The sequence below is a fragment of the Colletotrichum orchidophilum genome (assembly GCF_001831195.1).
Source record: "Colletotrichum orchidophilum strain IMI 309357 chromosome Unknown Scaffold_64.1, whole genome shotgun sequence".
NCBI classification, from domain to species: domain Eukaryota; kingdom Fungi; phylum Ascomycota; class Sordariomycetes; order Glomerellales; family Glomerellaceae; genus Colletotrichum; species Colletotrichum orchidophilum.
Window position 1 is genome coordinate 217,558 of NW_019173020.1, and position 20,561 is coordinate 238,118.

Sequence of the window (20,561 nt, forward strand, 5' to 3'; positions counted from 1 at the left end):
GCTATCGGACCTACTTACATCGTTCTCGATGGATTGGATGAGATCGAGCTTTCAGAACGCACAATACTACTTCAACTGATCGTTGAGCTGAAGGTGTGTCTAGAGACAAAAGTTCTCATTACTAGCCGGCCTGAAGACGACATCGCCAGAGTACTGGATCTCCAAGCATCTGGAATTCGCGTAGACAAATGCAATCATGAAAGTCTCAAGTCATACATCGACCAAAGAATCCATGTCTGGATGCAGGATGGGGATTTTGACCAGGAAGCCCAATGTCAAATACAGGGTCTTCTCAGTCCTCTGGTAACGAGGGCAAATGGTGAGTTGTTTCATCCTGTCGAAAATTAGAGCCATCTGCCATCAGTGGACTTGGCAAACCCCTGAGATCGTATGCTAAATGTGCATACTAAGGGATGTTTTTGTTTGTTCGTATCGTTTTGGACAACGTCGAATCACTTACCGACTTCCGCGAAATTCAACGAGAGTTGAGAGCACTCCCATTGAACCTACATGACGCGTGAGTCAATATCACGATTTTAATTGGTGTTGGCTAATATGCTTTCTCGCAGCTACGGCCGCGTGTTTGCTCGAATCAACGACTCTTCGCCACCCTTGCGTCACAAAGCGAGGACAATCCTCGGTTGGATTGGCTGTGCCCCAGTTCCTATGACTCGACAAGAGATGGAACAAGCTTTGCTGATCGATGTAGGCATTGAATCAGCACCTGCTGTTGCGACAGCCGTAAACTTTGTTCGTATCTGTGGTCCCATCGTGGAGCTCGTGGACGACATACCACAGTTTGTACATTTCACAGTCAAAGAGTAGGTCTCCCCTTTCCAAACTTAAGGACAGAGAGAGTGTTCGAACGCTAATGAATATGACTGGATATAAAGATACATCTTTAGCCAACAGATCAGCAGTTTCATATATCGCTTTGAGGCTGAGTGCAGTCTCACCAAAGCACTCCTGAAATATCTTTGTTCTGGCATATATAACGAAAGCCTTTCAGATGATCAACTCCGGTTGAGCATGCTTGCTGGGAGATACCGACTTCACTGGTTTGCTGTCAATCAGTGGATTCACCTCCTCCAGCGGCTATTTGGAAACCATGAGGAAGTGCCACAGCGCTCCAGCTTGCTCGCTTTACTCGCGTCGCTTACGGCAAAGCTGAAAAATTATACCTTTAGAGGCGAGGCTAATGCCGAGGATGATTTATTTGCGGTCTTTGGGTCGGAAAGTCCAGAAATTTCGCAGATGATCGGTTGTGTTGTGGAGTTTCGTCGGAACGTAATACACGCTGACTGGAACTTCAGAAATGGTACTGCCCAATAATTAGATATTTCGATTTCGGGCTGACATTCAATTTCTCACAGGTCCAGAATGGATCAATTTGGATCCCTTGGTTATCTCGCACATTTCTCTCCGCCTATTCCAATTGCTCGACAAAACGCTGTGTAACGAAGCAACAAAACCAGCGATGACCTACGACTACACCTCGCTGCAGAGGCATTATGGGACGGGGCTATTCAGATGCATATTTCCTCAGTGCAATTTCAACCGGCATGGCTTTGCCACGGGCGAATCCCGCGACAGGCACATCGATCAACACACGCAACCTTGGAGTTGCCCTCGGCCGTCTTGTGAATTTGCCCCCGGGTTTGCAACAAAGCAGGCCTTAAGCCATCACTCATTGAAATGGCACGGTAACCCTGTTTCTAATAGTTCATCGAGTCTATCTGCAGATCAGCTCTCTGAGACTGATGTCGATGGCCTGGCCGCTGAGCTAATCAGAGCTGGTGACGTCGAGGGATTAAAAACACTACTGCAACACCTGAAACAAGGCCATCGGATCAGCTCTGCAGTCTTAGTTGTCGCCGCGAGGATGGGTTCTTTGCCGATGGTCACAATACTGACCCAGTTCTCCGACTCATATAGAAGAGGTTTGGGTTTCGAGAATCATTTATACGAGGCTGTCCTGGGGAGTGAAAATGTAGACCTCTTCCGATGGCTTCTGAATGGAGTAGGCAAGCAAACAGATGTTCAATACTATTGGACTTTGGCAGCGCTTGTCACAGAAACCAAATCACCCGATATTTACGCTGAGTGGGAGGACTTCATCATAAGTCCGATGCGAGTTCTCGGAACCTTCACACCCGGTACTGGTGCTTTCCAAATTTACAGCCATAGACGGCTTCAAAGAAAGCCCTGTAAGCTGATTCCACAGCACAACAAGCGCTCGGTAATCTTTTCCCAGGCGGCTCTTCAAGCCGCAGGGAAGAATGCCATGTTTGAGGCCCGCCTCATTCACACCTGGCATCGCCTAATCGACAGCCTTGGCGGCAAGCCTCTCGATCCGCAGTTCCTGGGTTGGTCGTTGACAGACCTAGCCCGTTGTTCCAAACCATCCATAACCTTAGCGGCCGAGTTGTTAAGGTTAGGAGCTCCTGTTAACTTTCCTCGGGAAGTTGAAATCACTATTCCTAACTCAGACCCCCAATTCGACAACAAAGCTGGGCCAAGTAAATCACAACACCAGGACGTACACATCGGTCGGAAACAGCACAAGGGAATAACGGCTCTCCATTATGCATCACGGGGAACCTCAGAGCAGGCGGCGCAGCTTGTGCGGCTTTTGCTTCAAAATGGAGCCAATCCAAGCTACGGTTTCGGTGGCGTGAAGCCGGAACAAGAACCCGGGTCGAGGCTGATCAAGAAATGGTTGGGCGAAACGTGGGAAGAGCTCGTGATGAGGACATCGGATGTAAAAGTCGGGAATAATGACGAGACTGGCGTGAAACAGAGAGGCCAAGAAAATCGAGAAAGTGTGGAGGAATCATCCAAGGTGGAAAATGGTAGTTGCCCAGGTAAAAGGCGGCAAGAGTATGCGAGGGAAAGTGAAGATGCGGATGGTGTAGTCTTGCAGCTCAAAAGACCGAGGAAAACGCCAACCGAAGCCGACTAAAAAGATTAGTAGCTAGTTTGAGCAGATCTAATGTTTACAGGACATAAAGCAAATTATAAGGATAAAAGGCGCGTCATCTCCGTACCCTCAGACTATCTAAGAAATTCTAACATTTTCTGCGTAATGATTAGCATCCACTTAACGTCATTCCTAGAGTCACTTTAACAGCAAACTTACATTCCATCGTGGTTTAATACTTGCCTCCCAGCAATCCGTTTGGTCAGGTGATTCATTTTCTTGAGCAGGAAGAACTTGATGTATAGTCTTTGTCTTCTGGACTTGAATCCATCGAATGTACTATGTATCTGGAGTGTCAGTATTGAGCAGCAAGAGGAGACCAGGAGCGAAAGGGGAAGCCTCGTCTCTGAACACCCGGGTTCTGAGGAATACAGCTATCAAAAACTTGCCTCTTCAATACTGTGTTTTACACAGTATTTCATAACCTTTACCTCCCGAGTCTGACCCATGCGATGCACGCGGTCGATTGCCTGCACTTCTGCCATGGGATTCCAAAGCGGCTCGACGATGTGTACCTCAGAGGCGACAGTCAGATTGATCCTACAGACCAGACTTCCATTAGCATCTGATTCGTTCCTTTGGGCCCAATTTCGAGTGCAAATATGAAGCTATTAGTGAACGCAGGTCTTGAAGTCGACACTTACCCTTCACCTGTAGCACCGACAGTAGCCAACAATACAACACATCTGTCATCATTTACAAATTTGATGATGGCGTTGCGGCGCTGTTGCAAGTCACAGCTGCCGTCCAGGCGGGCGTAGGTCAAATTGTAGGAGGAAAGGTGCGGAATCAGAGCGCTACCAATTAGATCAAGCATGCCGATCCAGCTCGAAAATATCACACTTTGGACGAGCAATAGTGAGCGGCTGTTCAACTAAAGAAATAGATAGACATGATGGAGTTAAAGTGTTCGAAAGGACTGACCTCTTGACTGGGGGAATATGATTATCGCAAGAGTCCCCTTTTGGAAGCGTGTGCAGTATGTTCCGAAGCACGGCTGAGACTTTGGATGATGGAGAAAACTTTTGGCCGACGTTTTTCCTCCTTATCTTTGTATGCGAGTGTTCTTCTCCCGTCGAGATGGCAGGATGAATCGGCAATACAGATCGTTCTTGAGTAATACTACCTCCATCGGCGCCACCTTTCCTTGCATTTTCCAGCGTATGTGCGTCCTGCAGCTCTGTTGCGTTTTCAGCTTCTTCAACATTGAAGACATCGTCCGAATCTTTTTCAGCCGTTGTTTGAAGAAAGTCCCACGTGATTTCCCCCGGGTCTCGGTTTTGCCATGCCTTTAGAGCGATGGTTGGAAGTAGTGCCTCTCCATGATCGCAAATCAACCGCAAGATCGAAATCAGAACAACAGGATTTTGACCACTTCTGCTGCGGGTCGTAAGCTGTTGGTTGACACTGTACGCATTCTTTTTTTGCCTCTTTTTGGGATGGTCATCATCGCATGCAGAGATCTCCTGGACCTTTTTGGATTCATCATGAGCCAGTAGATAGGACCTCTTCATAAAAAAGTCGTAGATGCATCTCTCCTCGGGTGTCATGTCCACAACCTCAATGTGCTCTGTCTTCTTTGGCAAGTTGAGTGCCGTATTCAAGCGCAGCTTGGTGCGGCGCAAACAAGTGGCAGCCACGAGTTTTCGCAACTGTTTCATGTCTCGTTGTTGGTTGAGCATAATGGGCGAAGAAATCCAAAAACGAAACTGGTCGCGCGATGTGAAAGGGGGAACTCGTATGAACGCCAATAAAGACCCGAAATCATCAAGCGAGTTTTGGATCGGGGTTCCAGTTAGACACCAACGGGACCGGGCGCGGAGTGCGGATGCTGCGAGGAAAGTCTTTGTTGAGCAATTGCGAATCTTGTGAGCTGATAGTTCGTTCATTAGTAAGAAAAAGAGATATAGGGAAATCTTCTTGCCTTCGTCCAGAATGACTCTAGCCCAGGTAAAGTTGTATAGCGGGCCGTTAGACATCCAGTCTGAGCGAAGAGTATCATATGTAGTAAGAACTACGTCCAACTTGGGCAGTGAGTAGATAAATTGGTGTCGTGTGGGGCCAAGAAACACGAGACTCCGTATATTGCCGGGTTTGATATGTCTGCTACGTTCAGCTTGCGTCAGGGCCATTTTAAACTGGTGGGATGCGTACGTTTCGATCTGATGCTGCCATCCAAAGATTGCTTACTTCCGTCAGTCAACACTATCTCAGTTCCGGAGCACCATACTATCGTGGAAATAACATACTCGACTTTGGTGCCACTACCAGAGAAACCCTGGTCATTGCATCGGTCTGGCACGACGAGATATTCGGTATCTTATCGAGGTGATGGCAGATGAGTGCAAGAGTAGAGAGTGTCTTCCCGAGTCCCATTTCCTGGCTAAGTCAGTCTTTTTCTTTTGAATATTAGGCGAAACGGTTTGCATACATCAGCTAGGATGCCTCCACTAACGCTGGGGAGAGGTGCGGCTTGAGTAAAACCCGTTATAGCATGCCGGTATCTGATTAAAGGTAATCAGAATAGCCACTAAAGTTGCAATAGCACATCGGGAATAAAAAGGCCCATCTATTCATCTCAAAATCAAGACTTACGTCGTTTCTTCTCCCTGGACACACTTCTCCCATAGAGATGGATATGTTGTATCAATGTTTGGGTCTCCATGCTCTCTTCGTACCATTACGTTGAGGGCCTCAACCTGGTGACTAGGATGTTTATGATTAGCTCGCTTGCTCAACTTTCATGTCTTGCCAAACGTACCACTTCAATTTTGTTATTATCCTCGAGCTTTGCTTCACATTCAGCGGCAAAACTAAGCTGGAGACAGTTGGTTCATCAAAGACGTTCTGAACTTGGTCTTTTATGACCTCCCCGAGCGGGAACTCATCAAAAGATGTGGTTGTCTGGTTCCCAATCAAACTCCCGCGGAATTCTATTCGTTCCGGTATGTCCTTGCCCGTAGGTACAAGGTACATGGGATTGAAATACCTTACCCTAACGTCATATTCTGAGCTGTCTGGTCGTTGCAGGTAAAGCCCCCCAGCGTCCAGTATCCTCGTGACATGCTCCTTCTCTGACAAGAGACCATGGACAACAAACCGTATGAGGCAAACCGGAATCTGATTCCATGACCTCGCATTTGTCACGCTGGGCTTGCAATTCTGACTCTTTGGCCCCTCCATCGTTGCGACTAAAGTCACGAAGCATTCTCGTGCAAGGCAAGACAGGGCTTCTGAGTGCACCACAGCAGCTAACGCGCTGTTGCTTTCGTTGTGAAGCATCACAAATTTATCGAAAAAGGATATTCGCAATGGCTTTGCATTGTTTGCTGGGCTTATATCTGCACTCATGCGACTCCCCTCGAGAAGAAGCTATCCAGATTGGTTAGTGCGTTTCTCTGGTTAAAGCCGACGCTGAGAAATTGCGCTCACCATTCCAAAGCAGACATCATAGGGAAGACTGTCAGGAGCATCGAAAGACGGGATGGCTACTCTGCGTTAGGCTTATCTTGAGGTTGTTGATAAGAATGCTAGAAGTCATACCTGCTTCAGAATCACTAATCGGGTTCATCTCTTCCTCGTCTCGTGCCATAACAGTGCCTTGGCTATGATATTCGATGGGGAGGAGCTCATCTGCGGGCGTCAGCAATGCGTCCTTTTTGAAGATCAGCTGACGTGTCACTCGGCTGCTGCCTGAATCATTTCAGCAAACAGCAAATGAGCGTACGCCCCTGCTAGTATGGGTCCTAAACCCGCCCTGCAGCCAGATACAACCGAAAAGGGGTGCCCCATAAATAGATCACTCTGGGCCTCTTCGCGGGTGATCCGGCCGCACCTGAGCGATATAGTAGCAATGGCGGCGGTGGATGAGTCTGTCGCGTTTGTAGGGTTCAACTTGGGGTTGAAGTTGACATTACTCGAGGCGCTGCCATTCATCTCACCATCCAAGGCCGACGTCAGGTCATGGGAAGGCAAGCAGCTCCGGCCGAGACTCGACTTCGATAAGGTGATCTGGTAGGTAGGAAGGTGGAAAGCGAGTTGGGAAAGATTAGTATGGGAAGAAATATTGAGAAAGAAGGGTGTGGGGGGAAAAGGTAAGATATCTTAGGTAGGTATCCACGGTGAAGTCGGAGACAGGTTTGAGAGGCGACTCAGGATAATGGTTTGCACCGCTGGAAAGGGAACGCTACGTGACCTCGAATAATCGAACTGATACAGAGCGAAAGTTTCTTTGGGCTGGGTGCTGTACCGTCGATCGCTGGAAGATGGGTCCTGGAGGCCGGGGTGGAGTCTGGTCATACGGGTGTCCACACATGGGTTGTGGGTCCGCCTACGGGAGGCCGGCGCCCCGAGAGGCATTCCGTCCCGGTCTGGTCCGCAAACAGGCAACCGAACAAGGTAGTCACAGTACCTATTGTCAGGGGGAACCTGATGCACTCTGGAAATTCTTAGATCATCGTAGTCTCATCGGCACGGCTTATACAAGCATTGACGGCTATGTGTGACTGAAGGGCTCCAAATTCACTTGGCGCGGGAAAGAAGAATCTTTTGCCCGTTACCTCAAGCAGTGAAGGGGAGAAGATGACCCAGGTGCGGCCTCTCGCCCGTTGACTCTCTGGACGTCTTCTCCATGTACGATCGATTTACGGAAAACGTCTCGGCGAGGGAGTATGCTGTGCAAATTGCACAGCGGGAAGCGCCATCCGTGATCCCTCAACTTGCACTGTCGGAATGTCCATGGCTGCCTTCCCGGGGTGTTAATTTGCAGCAGCTGTGAACTAACACCGCAAACCGAGGGGGCTTCTGACACAGACTTCCGATAGGCCGACACTCCTCGGCATTGCCACCGGACCCGTAGGACCACCACATAGTCAAGCAACCAAGCAACAAACCGGTCATGGGCGCCACCTTCACTGATTTACGTCGCAATATCTGCATGACTACAAGCGTACCCGGTGCATGCGAGGTTTCCTGCAAGTCACCGCATTCCTCCAACAGCCCACCTCTTCACTTGACTCACGATAAACGACGTATGGCTTACCAAAAAGCATGCCGAAACACAGCTGGGAGCATGGTGTCGGTGAAGAAGAACCGGCAGCTGGGGCTACCGATCGTGCGACACGGCTGTCAGAAGAAACCACCGCGGTCCTGTCATCGTGAACCTTAGGAACGGTCAACAATGGTGAGCGGGTCTTCGGATTTGTTCGAGATCTCCGAGTATGGCTACACAAGCGACGACGAGGTGTAAGGCACGGACATGCTCAAAAACAACTGCCGCAGGTCAGAGGTGACTATACTGCCCAATCTCGCGCCAGGCGGTTACCTCCGAACCGAGATCATCGCCTTGCATCCCGCGTCGCAGCCCAGCATCCATGTGAGTGGCCTTCATACATCTACTCGTGGCTTTTTAGATCGGTCCGAGAGGGGCTATCGATAGGTGTGGATTCTCCTACGACATACGGGTCACCGGCAGAGGCAGCGCGCTGTCGGCCGGCGTCAACTTCTCCGGCGTGTCCAGCGCGACAGACCTCCGGCGGTGAGGTCATCGTTCGGGACTACAGGTTCAGCGAGTATGTCGTTCCGCGGCCAGCGACGGGATCGTTCCGCGGCCTCCGTCGCTGCCGCATGAGGGATAAGGTAGATGGCGTATGGCGTATGATGTGATGATGTACCTCGACGATGGAAGATGTTGTGCTGAATACCTACGAGAGAGGGTTGTAAGGCAGGGCGAGGGTGTGCGGCACACGACGACAGAGATTGGCCGGCTGGAGAGATGAAAAAAAAGTAACTTCACACTTTTGTCTTCCTGATCCGAGTCGTAGACGTACCGTAGGTATTCGTAATAATACGACGATAACAAGAAACAAGCGCATGTGTTACGGGGATTTTCCTGCATATATGTACCGCAGCCCAAGAGAACCATGAACTCTGCGTGAGCTTCGGCTGTATCGGGCTTGATCTGCGCCGTGGCTGCGCTGTGGGTAACGGCATGTCACGCCATGAGCGTTGTTGTTATCTCGGCGGGCCGGACAGGGAAACGACAGGAACAGGCGCCTCGGGAAGCAGGGATGTGTGGGGGGATGCGTGGGCGTGTGCATGGCCAGACGTTCTTCGAGATGGAATCTGGCCCACGTTCGCTCTTAACTCGGAGAGAAAATCAACCGGCGAAACAGGGCTGGGAGGTCTAGACCTGAACTGCGAAGTTGGGACGAATTCCGAGATTGAGGCTCCCACCGCCTGAATATTCGGTAGTACAAGAGTGGGTTCTGACTCGGGAGGCTCGTAAGACGATTGGGATGGGGTGATCATGATGCTATCCTTCAGGGTCGGACAAAACCGGTAGATGACGGTCAATGCCGGACAATGGTACTGGATAGACGCCTGGCTACTCTTTTTTTTTTTCTTCGTCTTTTTGAGCTTCAAGGCACAGGTCGTTGCGCCTTCCGTATCAATATCGAATGAACTGATGGCTGGGCAATGCTAGGCCGCCTCGAAGATGATGGTGCTGATGCTATTGAAGAGAGTGTGGCCAAGTGTTGCTTTCAGACTTGGCGTGGTGCTGTCGGACGGGTACAGGCGAACAAAGTGCAGAAGCGAAGAAACTGCGCAGGAAGGTGAGGTACCTTACGGAGTACTAAGGCTTGTACGTACTTACCTTAGGTAAGGTAAGGCAGGTGCAGATTCCACCACGGGATCTTTCGGTTCGTAAACACGCTTGTCCGAAAAACGCGTGGCGCATGAGACATCCTTAGTCATGCAGCCACAATTGGCTGGGCCATAGCCTCTCAGAAGGCAGCCCTCGTCGCCATTCTCGAGAGGAAGGAGCCACCTGGCCACCTCACCGGCACTGACCGACACCGGGCACACGGTAGCTGGCCGGATATTGCAATGGAAATAGGCAGGCCCGTAGCGGCCCGGCTGTTCTCCACTCACCGCGCTTTCCCAAGCCCACTTCCCTGTCTCGAATCATCCAACTTCTGGCCGACATGTCACCGCCTCCACTTCGTTGTCGACTCTCCCGCGACCATTCACCCTACATCAGCCACCTCGCGCGGCTGATTTGCACCAAAGCACGACCATCGCATCAGTCCCAATCGCGCCATAAAAAGTCCGAACAGCAGACACACCCTCGTCATCGCGTCCCTACTCACCAACAGGATCTTCGTTCCTGCAAGGGCCCCCGTCGATTGACTACCTCACTTTCGGCATCTCCATCTTATCGGCGTGCATCTTCCAGAGTGCCGTCGTCTACATTCGTAACTTGCCCTCGAATCCGGCCACTCTCTCCATCCACACCTCGTATCCCAGCATACACTCCCCTTTTGACTTTGCTTCGAACTCACCACGAGGTTACTTAAACTTAAACATGACCACCCTCAACATGTCTTCGCGGAACTGTTCCGATCCCTCCTAAACGCCTTGAGCCAACATTTTATATAACATCATCAACATCTCGAACATTTCTACTCTTTTGCAGCCACATCATCGATATCAACATGTCTGGAGTAAGAACACCAATAGACTCGTTACCCAACGAGGTACGTTCACCCTTTACTTAGTGCAACTACGCGTAATCACTCTCGTGCCGCACACTTGCTAACTACCCTCTCCCCGAACAGCTCCTCATCGCGATCCTCTCCACATTCGAGTCCCGCGATCTGCTTCCATTAACACTTGTCGACCGCCGCTTCAATGCTACCGCCACCACAATCCTACAACACCGCCTACTCCACACCGAGAAAATGGAAGGACACGAGGTGATGTTAGAGAGCTACCATCCAAGTGTCAGGAACTCGACACCGTCCATGACGTGTAGATTCACAGGAGTCGATTTTTTGAACTACCAATGGACCGGTGAAGAAGATATGGACTTGCATGATCTCTCCCACCTCTACTCTCACTTCCGCCCGGTCGTCTCCGAAGAGACGCGGCGCATGCGGAGGGTGTTCGGTCGACGTATGCCGGGTGCCCCACTTGAGCAAGAGATGGGTGACCAACCGGTCACTCAAGAACTCATCCTGGATGACGGCGAGCTCTTCTCTCAGCTTTGCACAACAACCAGCCTGGTGAAGTCAGGCCCGAACCCTGGTCTCCTTGCCAGCCACAGCAATATTGAAAATGGCGTGGTACGCGTCTGGAGACACTGGCTAGCGAAGGCAGCCGCCAGGAGCACCATATGTTCGGCAGACGGAGATCAGCAGCGGATTGACGAGAGCACAATCTTGTGGGCCGACTCTACAAAGAATGTGGGACTGCGATTCAGCGTCACCGAGGTCACCAAGGAGCGCTTACCCGCATACCGTGGATTGGACGAGGATCCTCCCGTCGCGTACTCTCTTCACTACGAAGGTAAGTTCGATACGATTTGCTCCATCAAACAGGCAAAGGACAAGCGGCTAACCACGGCATCAGAGTTGCTGGTCCGCACAAGTCAAGTATTGCTGGCCGTGGAGAAGTCAGCAGTGCAGGAAGTTGTCGACTCAGGTAAATCAACCACCATAGCTTCTTGAAAAGTTCCATCCATCCGACCGACACCGGGCCGGGCACACACAACACCTACAGGCACCAAGAGGCTCACGGTACCCACGACCTTCAATCGCGAATCCAACATCGAAAAGTTTCGAAGGGTAATGCGATTGGCCTAGGGTCCCGCAAGCCAGCATTGGCTCACTCGTGGTCGCTACCGACTAGCCTCTCCAGGTGGAACGATTCCCATAACTTGACCACTCAGTAGCGGCCACCTTTGTGACGAACGTCCAGCGGCAAAACACTCATGCAACCATATTTCTTCAGACTATTCCAGACCATTTTACTTACTATGTACCCCCTCTTTATAGGATTTGTCATGCCTCTCGATGCAAAGAGCGCCCACGCAGTGGAGACCGTCTTAATGGCACCCGCTATGCGACCTTTTCAGCCTCAAGCAGTTGCTGTTATGTAAATGGAGTGGCTATGTCAGGACTCGGGCAAGCTATATACCAGTCGTTACATCTCAGCTCCTGTCTATCGACAAGGAATATAGGGAAACTCGGAACGAAAAGATCCTTTGGGACTGCAGACGAGCGAAACACGTCGCATGTCGCTCTCGTCGAGGCCGCAAGACCAGCCACGCATTGCATGAGACGCATGCATTAGATACAAAAGAGTCGACGTTTCAGCATCTTGGCGACATCATCATTCGCCTGGCGTAATGGAGAAGGACGATGGACATTGATTGGAATCAGTTGTCCGCGGGGACAGATACAACGTGGGAATTGGAAATGGCGTTTGGGCGAATCTAATCTAGATGAGGGTTACACCGCGAATAGGCCAGTTCCGACCACGCGGATAGAAAAGGGTGATGGTCATCAGGATTTACAAGACAACATAGAACCTCCCGGCCTTGACGACGCGATTGCCAAGGTTGTTCGGGAAGCTGAATTGAACAAGCATATGCCACGAATCGCGATATGGTGGATTTCTCCCCTTGGATGACACTCCATACACATCCGACTGCTCCATGTATGATCGACACTGCGGGGGCATTCCTTTAACCGAGCGCTCTGGACGAGGGACAGAGGGGCAGTACGGCAGACAAACAGCGATGAACATCCATCTCTCACTAGCTCGCAGGTCATTGAGGCGGTCGCATCCCATCGGCTGCAAGCACGTTGACACGATGTTCAGATCGTTGCCACAACATCAAAGACTTCAGCCAAAGGATCGTTGGCTGCCAGTCAGTGTGCATGGACTAGTGTCGATTGACCGACAGCAGATGGTCCGAGCGGAGTTTGCAATATTCGACGTGGGCAACTCTGTCGCACTCAAATGACTGTTGAGTCGGGGGTCTGACAAGTAGGCTTCTTTGCTCGCGAATTATATTGCCGCAAGAAGGGCCGCAGATTTGACTCTGCGCAATCCGGCAAGGATCCTGGTTCTTCGGGGTTTGCGGAACGGCCTGCAACGAAGGAGTCCCCCCCCTCCCCCTTCCTCCAACCCTCCAACCCACAGCGAGCGGGCCAGTTTACCGAGACCAGCCCCAAAGAAACAAAAGAAACAACTTGGCAAGAGGTTTGGTAAGTTCAGTCGGTTACAGATGCCGGGAAGTCAAAAATTGTGATGCCGAACACCACGGGATCAAGATGTGGCTAGGCAAGATGAGAGGTCTTGAGCCCGACAGGCAACGTTGGCCTGCAATCAAACATGGTTTTGGGAGTTGCAGGCGGAATATCCTCAACGGTACACTACCCTCAGCCGTATCCGTACACTGGAGCTGAACCGGGTATTCCATTCCACCTTGGGCCGTGTGTTGAACGGGCGTCAAGTGTCAACGGTTTCCCACCTGTCAAAGTCAAAATGGAAGGGAACAGGGGAAACATCGGGGACTCTGCTCACCATCATCTGGTGTGATACATCTGTCAAGTTCTGCAACCTGCGATCGACTGGCCTGGATTCCAATTAAACTTGCTTTAGCATCGGCCGCACCACGCACAAAGCCCAGGCAGGCATTAACAGCCATTTCTGAGACCGTCAAATTCGATCTGAGCCTCAACCAAGAGCCGGCCTCATTTTAAGGCTGTATAGTGCCTGGTCGGCGAAACAATATCAACAGGTCCATTGAAGTAACCTAGAGACAAGTCCAGCATCAGGAAGGTTTCAGCGCGTCGTCCGTCCAGGCCGGCGGTGGTCCGAGCACGCATCGGCCGGGGGCCATTCTGACAATGCTCGGTATCCCTGCAACCGTGTCTCGTCCAACGATGCCCCGGGAGACCAGACCGAACTCCTGGCCATCGCCGCCGGCATAATGCCTGGTATGTCGGGGGCCTGTCATGCGCAAGGCCCGTGAGTTCGCATTAGGTCGCTGGCAACCGTCGAGAATCATTGTCCGTCTTTTTCTTGATGACGGCCGGATGTCGACTGGTAATTTCCATCTTTCAACGTGCCGTGGGGTTTTGTATCAGCTTAGTTGTGTGGATGACGCTATCATCTAATATCGAATCTAATTAATCATTCCCTCTTCTAGACCCTCTTCTGCTTGGTTCCATAATTCTTCATTCATACTTCACGGACTGGTTGTAACTTCGCCTTCCCCCGCTTTCTTTTTGTCTTTTTTTTCCTCCTCTTGATTCATCAGTCTTTACCTTCACCGGAGCTGCGCTCCTTTTATGCGACTACGATACTTGGCTCGACAACTCAGCATTTTGGAGTGATGGAGAGGGACATGGAAAAGGGCGAGCTTGATTTGGCGCAGCCAGAGGGGAGCCATACTGCATCGGAGAAGGCCATGAGGAGGATGTCGTTCGAGAGGCCCCCGCCACCGCCCCCAAAAGACGACCCCCCTCGACCGATTACGAGTTCGACAAAGCGGCTATCCTTCTCGACGACCGTGACTCAACGCAAGATCAAGTATGGCACTGGGAAACACTCGAAAACAGAACTTAGTCCTCAGCCAAACGATGACCCGGATGATCCATTGGTAGGTTTGAGTCGGCCTATCTTCGGTGGGCGGACACTTACCTCATGCTACAGAACTGGCCGCAGTGGAAGAAGGAACTCAACTTTATCGCTCTACTGATGACCGTCGGCCTGGTAGGGGGAATGAAGACGGCATACATGAGCGTCAATAGTGTTCTCGCCGTCAGGTTCAGTGTTTCTTATACAGCAGTAGCATCTTTGACGGCCGTACCGCTTGTCATATCTGCCTTTACAGGTCTTTTTGGTCTGGCAGTGTCCAAGATTTGGGGCAAGAGGCCAGTGTACTTGGCCTCAATGGTCTCTATCTTCATCGGCGCTATTTGGAACATGCGCGCGGGTGACAGCTTTGGGGAGTGCATGGGAGCGCGCGTCTTCCAGGGCTTCGGATGGGGCGCGTTTGATACACTCGTTCTTGGTTCAATACAGGACACGTACTTTGTAAGTTCGCTGTATAGACTCAATTCGCAAGCGAGACATGGTTACTGACGTATTCCAATTTAGGAACATGAACGCAGCGGTCGCATCACGACTTACAATCTCCTTTCAGTCACGACGACCTGGGGCGCGCCTCTGTTTGGAGGCCTTGCCTCTTTCAACGCGGGCCGATTCACCGTTCAGTTCGACATCATCAACGCCTTTCAGATCATCGCTATCCCGCTCCTCCTGTTCGGTGCTCCCGAAACGGCGTACGAGAGGTGGTCCAGTGGGAGCGTCGCCCAAACCCCTGCGTCTGGGGTGTCGTGGATGCCCAAGCCTCCCAGGCCGCTCGGAAAACCATCTGTCGAGGAAGTCAAGGCTTACCTGCGTACTATGAAGCCAATTTCTTTCTCCGGCACGATGGACCTCCGCACGCTTCTTCAAGCCCCTAGAGCTTTCGTCGCGCCGACGACCTTGTTGCTCTTCGTCACTACCTTCATACCGTACTGTGCGCTGTGGAGCCTGACGGAGTCTCTCTCGCTCCTCTTCTTCCCCATGCCATGGATGCTCCAGGAGAACAGCATCGGGTCCCTGATGGCGGCGCCGTTCGTATTTGCGATACTTGCCACTGCTGGCCTCGCCTTTTATCAGAACCGCCACGCCTATTACTCGTTTTATCACACCTTTTGCATGTTGGCTGGTGGGACTGTCCTGGCTTCTATCGGAATTCTCGCCTTCGGCCTCAAAACTCACGCCGTAATGTCCGAGGTGGCCGAAAAGGACCCTGCAAGCGTCTTCAAGCTGGATGGCGTTGGTGCACATCTCTCCTTTCCTCTTTTGTCATTCCTGCTTGGCTTCCTGGCGGCAGGCGTAGTAATCATTGACGCGGCGATCCGGTCAGTCATCTGGCGCTCGACCCAGTTTACATCGTCTAATATGAACGTGTGCCTGAGGAACGTGGCAGATATGGATGCTGGTGTGACGTGTTGGAGGAACTTGTTCGCCGGCATCTTCGTCATGACGATTCCCAGCGCAATTGTCATGTGGGCCGGCCTGAAGTCAACGGTCATCGGGCTCGGCGTCGCTCAAATCCTAGTCGTAATGGCAATCTGTTGTGCGTGGTGGCTCTATGATGAGCAGGTGAGGAGGATGGACGGGCTTGTCATGGGACTGGTTGATTTGAGTATGCTGAAGAGAACTGGGAGCTTCTTTGATACGGATTGAGGGTGGGCGATTCTGTGGGGTTTCGATTTAATGATTGGGAATGATGGATAATGACTCGAGACGGCTGAAAAGGGAGTTGGTGGGATATATGTGCAGCGGACCCAGTCGAGGGCCGGGGACAGCTCCGAATACACGAGCGAGCACCATTTGTTCCCTTGCTTTCCTCTGCTTGGGATACCAGCAGGTTCGGCGGCAAATATGGAGTGCTGAGGCGGGCAAAGGGACAAGGGGTCACATGATTGATAGGAGGTGAGGCCGGACGAAAATGAAGGCGTGAAGAAGAAGATGGGAGACTCGAGGCTTGGCGAGCCATGTTAAGCACACAAAACGAATCTATATAGTCTCTCTGAGTACTTGGCGGAGGGATGACACGGGTCATGGAATAACCCACGCTTATGTTTGCTTTTCTAGTCTATGCCTCCCTAAGGTAGCTGTACTTAATGCCTGCGATGTTTTGTTGATGAGGCCAGGACCGAGAAGGGGGGAATCCTCGAGGGTGTTGGTTTGTTGTGTATTGTGGGATTTGAAGTTGACTGGAAATAGCTTTGGCCCTGGTCAGGGGAGATGAGGGACGGAGGAGCAATGCGGATCGGACCGGGGTGGCGGGGGTTGCGGGCTGGGTTGTTGGGTTTCAGGCTGATATTTACTCGAGGTGACGGGCTTGAGTGATGGGAGAAGAAAGTCCAAAGGAAAGGTGACTGCTGTCTATACAGAGGAGGCGTGATGTAGGAAGGGATGAGGCGTAGTGGCCAAGGGTTCGTGGCTGATTGCTGGGCTGTTGTAGCGAGGTGTGTGCTTCTGCAGGGTGTTAGGGTGCGGGCTGTGTCTCTAGAGGCTGAAGAAGTGTGAAAGCGACGACTGGATTGGATAATTGGAGATATGTTGGGGGTTCGGACCTTCTGGAACAGTGGCGGACTGGTTGAATACCTTTTCGTCGTGGGCTGGGGAGGGGTGGGGGGTGGGGTTGTTCGTCGTCGTCTAATGTTCTGATTGTTCATGTAGGGCTCGTCTGATGTTGAAGAGATTGGGATGTTGCGATTCGGTAGGCGAATCCGTTTGATCGTCTGAATCTTTTTCGGGGCCGGGGGGTGGGTGTCTTGGGGCTCCTTCGTCTGATCTTCGTGTGGGAGGGTTTGATTACGTTTGATGGCTTATGCGGACTTGGAGGTTGAGGGCTTCGATATTGCTTTACTTGGTTGCCCGCTATTTCGAGGCGTCGAGCCATCATTGACTGGCGCATCGATTGTATTCTGGGCGGGCTTGTTATTCAGTCTGTGGACTTTTTCTTTTTACTTTTGTTGAACTTATGGTAATGGATCAGGTGGCTTCTGTCTGTCCTTTTTGGTTATCTTGTATCTTTTGCCCAAAATCGATGCTTCTTAAACAACTGCGAGTTGCTATGATAGAACTTGTTGGCTCAACTTCCAGGAACTTGGTATTCGCAGAGGTCAGTTGCAGGTGAGTGGGTAGGCCGAGCGGCACGGAGATTTGGACTGAAGGGTGCTTATTTATTATTAGTAGCTATTATCTCTTGAACTCGTCTATTGATATTTTCCTCCCTGCCATTTGCGCCAATAGAAATAGTTCGTCATTGACATGACTCCACGGTTCCCTCCTTTACTTCATCATGACGAAGAATCCTCAAGAACAAATCATATTTCTCCCTAGACATCACCGAAAGGCAGACTACATTGCTCATTATGGCATTGTCGCGGAGGCATTCTCGACAACGTCCTCATAGGGTTGAAGTTGAGAGTTTTGTTACCCTCTCTCGGCCTTTCTTCCCGGCTGCCCCATCTCTTGCTCCTCAACGGAACCTAACGATTTACCAGCCAGCATTTCAAACATTTTTTACTTCTCGGGATTCCAGATGGAAAGGGACACAGACTTGAGCAAGATACCGCATCCGACAATCACCCAGCTGAGAGTGCGATTGTGCCGACGCAGCGCTGAATGTTGCCTTGGAAGGACAGCAAGACGACTGCGCCGCAGAAGACGGGCTCGACGCAATCGAGGATGGCGTTGGCTTTCAGACAAGCCTATCTGCGGAACCAGGGGACGTGCTGCGTTGCGACTTGGTAGATGATGAAGATTATTGATTTTACAGACTGTTCATGTTGATCAACTTTTCTCAAGACGCCATCGTTGGGTAAAAGGACGGCAAATGGGTTTCTCATTATCCCGGTATATCTGTATCTCTTTTTTGGGGATGGGGGGATCTTACTATACCCAACGACATGGTGTTTGTACAGGTCATCGGTCCGCTCTTGAGGGGTAATTTCGCGCCGGAGAGGCCCATGACGATGTGAATCACTGCGATTTGGGCAATGTGGACTTTCAGCATGTGCCGGTTGTCAGAGAGGCGCATATTGGCGATTTTATCCATTTTTGATGATGTGTATGGTGTTTAGGAGGACGGTCTTTGGTGGTATGTCCGTCAAGGGGGGAGAAAGTCGAAGGACGGGAATTTCAGCGGTGAGAAGCACTGAAAAGGAACTGAATGCTACGGTGTAATGGTTTTCAAGACATCCAGATATCAGGAAGAGGGTATACAGCTTTCCATATGAATTATCTCCAACCACTTTTGTTCTAAACCCGTACGGCCTTTCTATGGCCAGTGTAATGATGAACCGCATCGTCCGCTGGTGGTTTGACGATACAGAAAAACGCCCAGCGTCTTTAAGACTGCCCGTGTGTTTGGACGTAATGTCGCTATCTCGCAAGGGAACAATAGAAAATGGCGGTGCAAATCAGCCCGTCGGTCTCGGATTCCCGTGGAGTGGACCCCCCATCCGTGATCTACTATTTCGGTCTCGGTTAAATGGGCCTTTGAGACCCCGGTTCAATTCAGCATTTAAGGTTTTGGTGGCACCGTCCTGACTATAATTGGTGTCGCCGTCAAGGAAGACCCTAGACGTTCTTGGTGACGATCTGTCATCCGAATATCGAACTGTTTGCTGGCCCTATGGCCACCTCTGTGCCACGGGAATCTGGTAATTAACGAGAATTTGGGAGATATGCCGAATGAGATGCTTCAAAAAGTGTCCGTTGGTTGTTGGGATGGTCCCTTGTCACTGTCTCTCGTGTCGGTTGAGGCTATTCCTCGCCCGCGTGCATGCACGGCTGTTTGGGAAGACTGGCTGAATCGCGTACTTCCATTCCACATGCATCCTTGGCAAAATTGACGAGCTTGACAACCCCAAACCCCTATTTCACATTGCTCTCCCTTCCCAAAAGCATTATCTTACCTTATAGAAATGGATTTCACGGAGAATTAAGGTTTGGTGCTAGAGTCTACCAACATTGACCCTGTGAGGCGGTTGGTGATTAATAAGTCCGGATTCTCCGTTTGAACGGCGCTAACGGCCGTGCAGAGACGCATTGCGCCACGTCGCGAACTGGTCCAAGGCTTTCGGTTTCTCTTTTGCTGGAATGATGGAGGCAACTCAAAAATGACTTTGCCGATTTGATACCCCTTTAATCTTGATGAGAATAGAGAAGGTGCAAAAACTGAGCAGCGGGTTTAGGGGTTCGTGGAGGTGAATGGAGTTTGCGCAATTATGCAACCTCCTTGAGTATGGAGCTTGGTCTGCTTCTCAAGCGACCTCGAGTCTGCTCGGGCTGAGTAGTTTGTATTCAGCCGCTGCACCAGGCATGTCTTGAGTTCAGGTCTAAGTGGATCTAGGCACTACACCCTTTTTCCTAATATATTATTATTTCGTAATTGCTTTTTTTCTCGCTTGATTTCTTAGGGACAAATTTTTTGAAAGCCGACAACGTGCTCGCGTTTTCCAGCCCGACGGTGAAAGTTGATCACAAATGCGACAACCACCTAATATACATAGAGAATGAAGGAAAGATTGAAGAAACCTTGTTAAGATGACATTGGGAATCCACGTGAGATGGTCAGATCCTCTCATTCTCTCCATGAGCCTGACTTGAAACAAGAGGCTCAATGTGTCAGCCCTCGAAGACAGGTGCATAGCCTGGGATAGTGGCATTTGTGACCATAGACTGAGCTATCCCAAATCCTTCCATGAGCCGGAGTATTATCTCAAGCTCTCGCTGGGTAGTATCTTTTAGATTGTCGAGGGCTTTCTAGATCTTTGGCAGGCAGTACAACGAAAATGATCACCTTATGCTCAATCATCCCCGTCCCGGTCAACATGCGACAGATCGCGCGAGCATTCTGCAACCACAATTGCTCTTGGTCCTTGCATGAGGCCCATTTTCTTCGTCATTGCCAGAGATTCAAGAATAATCCGAAATGAAACCGCTGAAGACTGATAACTGCCGTCGCTCGAGGGCGTCTCGCCATCATTCGGAAGGCGTAGATTGGACAAGTCCTTCATAGCCTAGCCCAACGAGGCACAGATAGACTGCCTAGTTTCGTGGCTGGGCTGCTGCTTTCTGGGATATTTGCCCAACGTTGAAGTTTTTGGAGGCACCTATTGAGTAAAGGCCTACTAAAAATTAAATAGCCGAT

At 50.8% G+C, this 20,561-nt stretch overlaps 6 protein-coding genes across 6 annotated transcripts; 4 read left to right on the top strand and 2 right to left on the bottom strand.

Annotated features, from left to right (window-relative positions):
• Nucleotides 1-1,029: 1,029 nt before the first annotated feature.
• On the top strand, nucleotides 1,030-2,962 carry CORC01_07861 (uncharacterized protein; the record flags this gene model as incomplete). The annotated part of the gene is made up of 2 exons (XM_022619496.1): nucleotides 1,030-1,318; nucleotides 1,374-2,962. The coding sequence occupies 2 exons, from the start codon at nucleotides 1,030-1,032 to the stop codon at nucleotides 2,960-2,962; spliced, it is 1,878 nt and encodes a 625-aa protein (XP_022474050.1).
• A 658-nt stretch (nucleotides 2,963-3,620) lies between these two features.
• On the bottom strand, nucleotides 3,621-5,661 carry CORC01_07862 (uncharacterized protein; the record flags this gene model as incomplete). The annotated part of the gene is made up of 5 exons (XM_022619497.1): nucleotides 3,621-3,822; nucleotides 3,905-5,165; nucleotides 5,230-5,359; nucleotides 5,412-5,484; nucleotides 5,576-5,661. 5 exons carry the CDS (start codon nucleotides 5,659-5,661, stop codon nucleotides 3,621-3,623), a joined length of 1,752 nt encoding a protein of 583 aa, XP_022474051.1.
• A 2,498-nt stretch (nucleotides 5,662-8,159) lies between these two features.
• CORC01_07863 (uncharacterized protein) lies at nucleotides 8,160-8,644 on the top strand (the record flags this gene model as incomplete). Its single annotated transcript, XM_022619498.1, has 2 exons — nucleotides 8,160-8,224; nucleotides 8,392-8,644. The coding sequence occupies 2 exons, from the start codon at nucleotides 8,160-8,162 to the stop codon at nucleotides 8,642-8,644; spliced, it is 318 nt and encodes a 105-aa protein (XP_022474052.1).
• A 1,832-nt stretch (nucleotides 8,645-10,476) lies between these two features.
• On the top strand, nucleotides 10,477-11,625 carry CORC01_07864 (F-box domain-containing protein; the record flags this gene model as incomplete). The annotated part of the gene is made up of 4 exons (XM_022619499.1): nucleotides 10,477-10,518; nucleotides 10,600-11,329; nucleotides 11,393-11,464; nucleotides 11,543-11,625. 4 exons carry the CDS (start codon nucleotides 10,477-10,479, stop codon nucleotides 11,623-11,625), a joined length of 927 nt encoding a protein of 308 aa, XP_022474053.1.
• A 1,958-nt stretch (nucleotides 11,626-13,583) lies between these two features.
• Nucleotides 13,584-16,075, top strand: CORC01_07865 (major facilitator superfamily transporter; the record flags this gene model as incomplete). Its single annotated transcript, XM_022619500.1, has 4 exons — nucleotides 13,584-13,801; nucleotides 14,177-14,435; nucleotides 14,489-14,872; nucleotides 14,936-16,075. Coding segments are annotated over 4 exons (2,001 nt in total), but the record flags the coding sequence as incomplete, so codon positions are not given.
• Nucleotides 16,076-17,988: 1,913 nt separating this feature from the next.
• CORC01_07866 (uncharacterized protein) lies at nucleotides 17,989-18,461 on the bottom strand (the record flags this gene model as incomplete). Its single annotated transcript, XM_022619501.1, has 2 exons — nucleotides 17,989-18,114; nucleotides 18,300-18,461. 2 exons carry the CDS (start codon nucleotides 18,459-18,461, stop codon nucleotides 17,989-17,991), a joined length of 288 nt encoding a protein of 95 aa, XP_022474055.1.
• Between the last annotated feature and the right edge of the window lie 2,100 nt (nucleotides 18,462-20,561).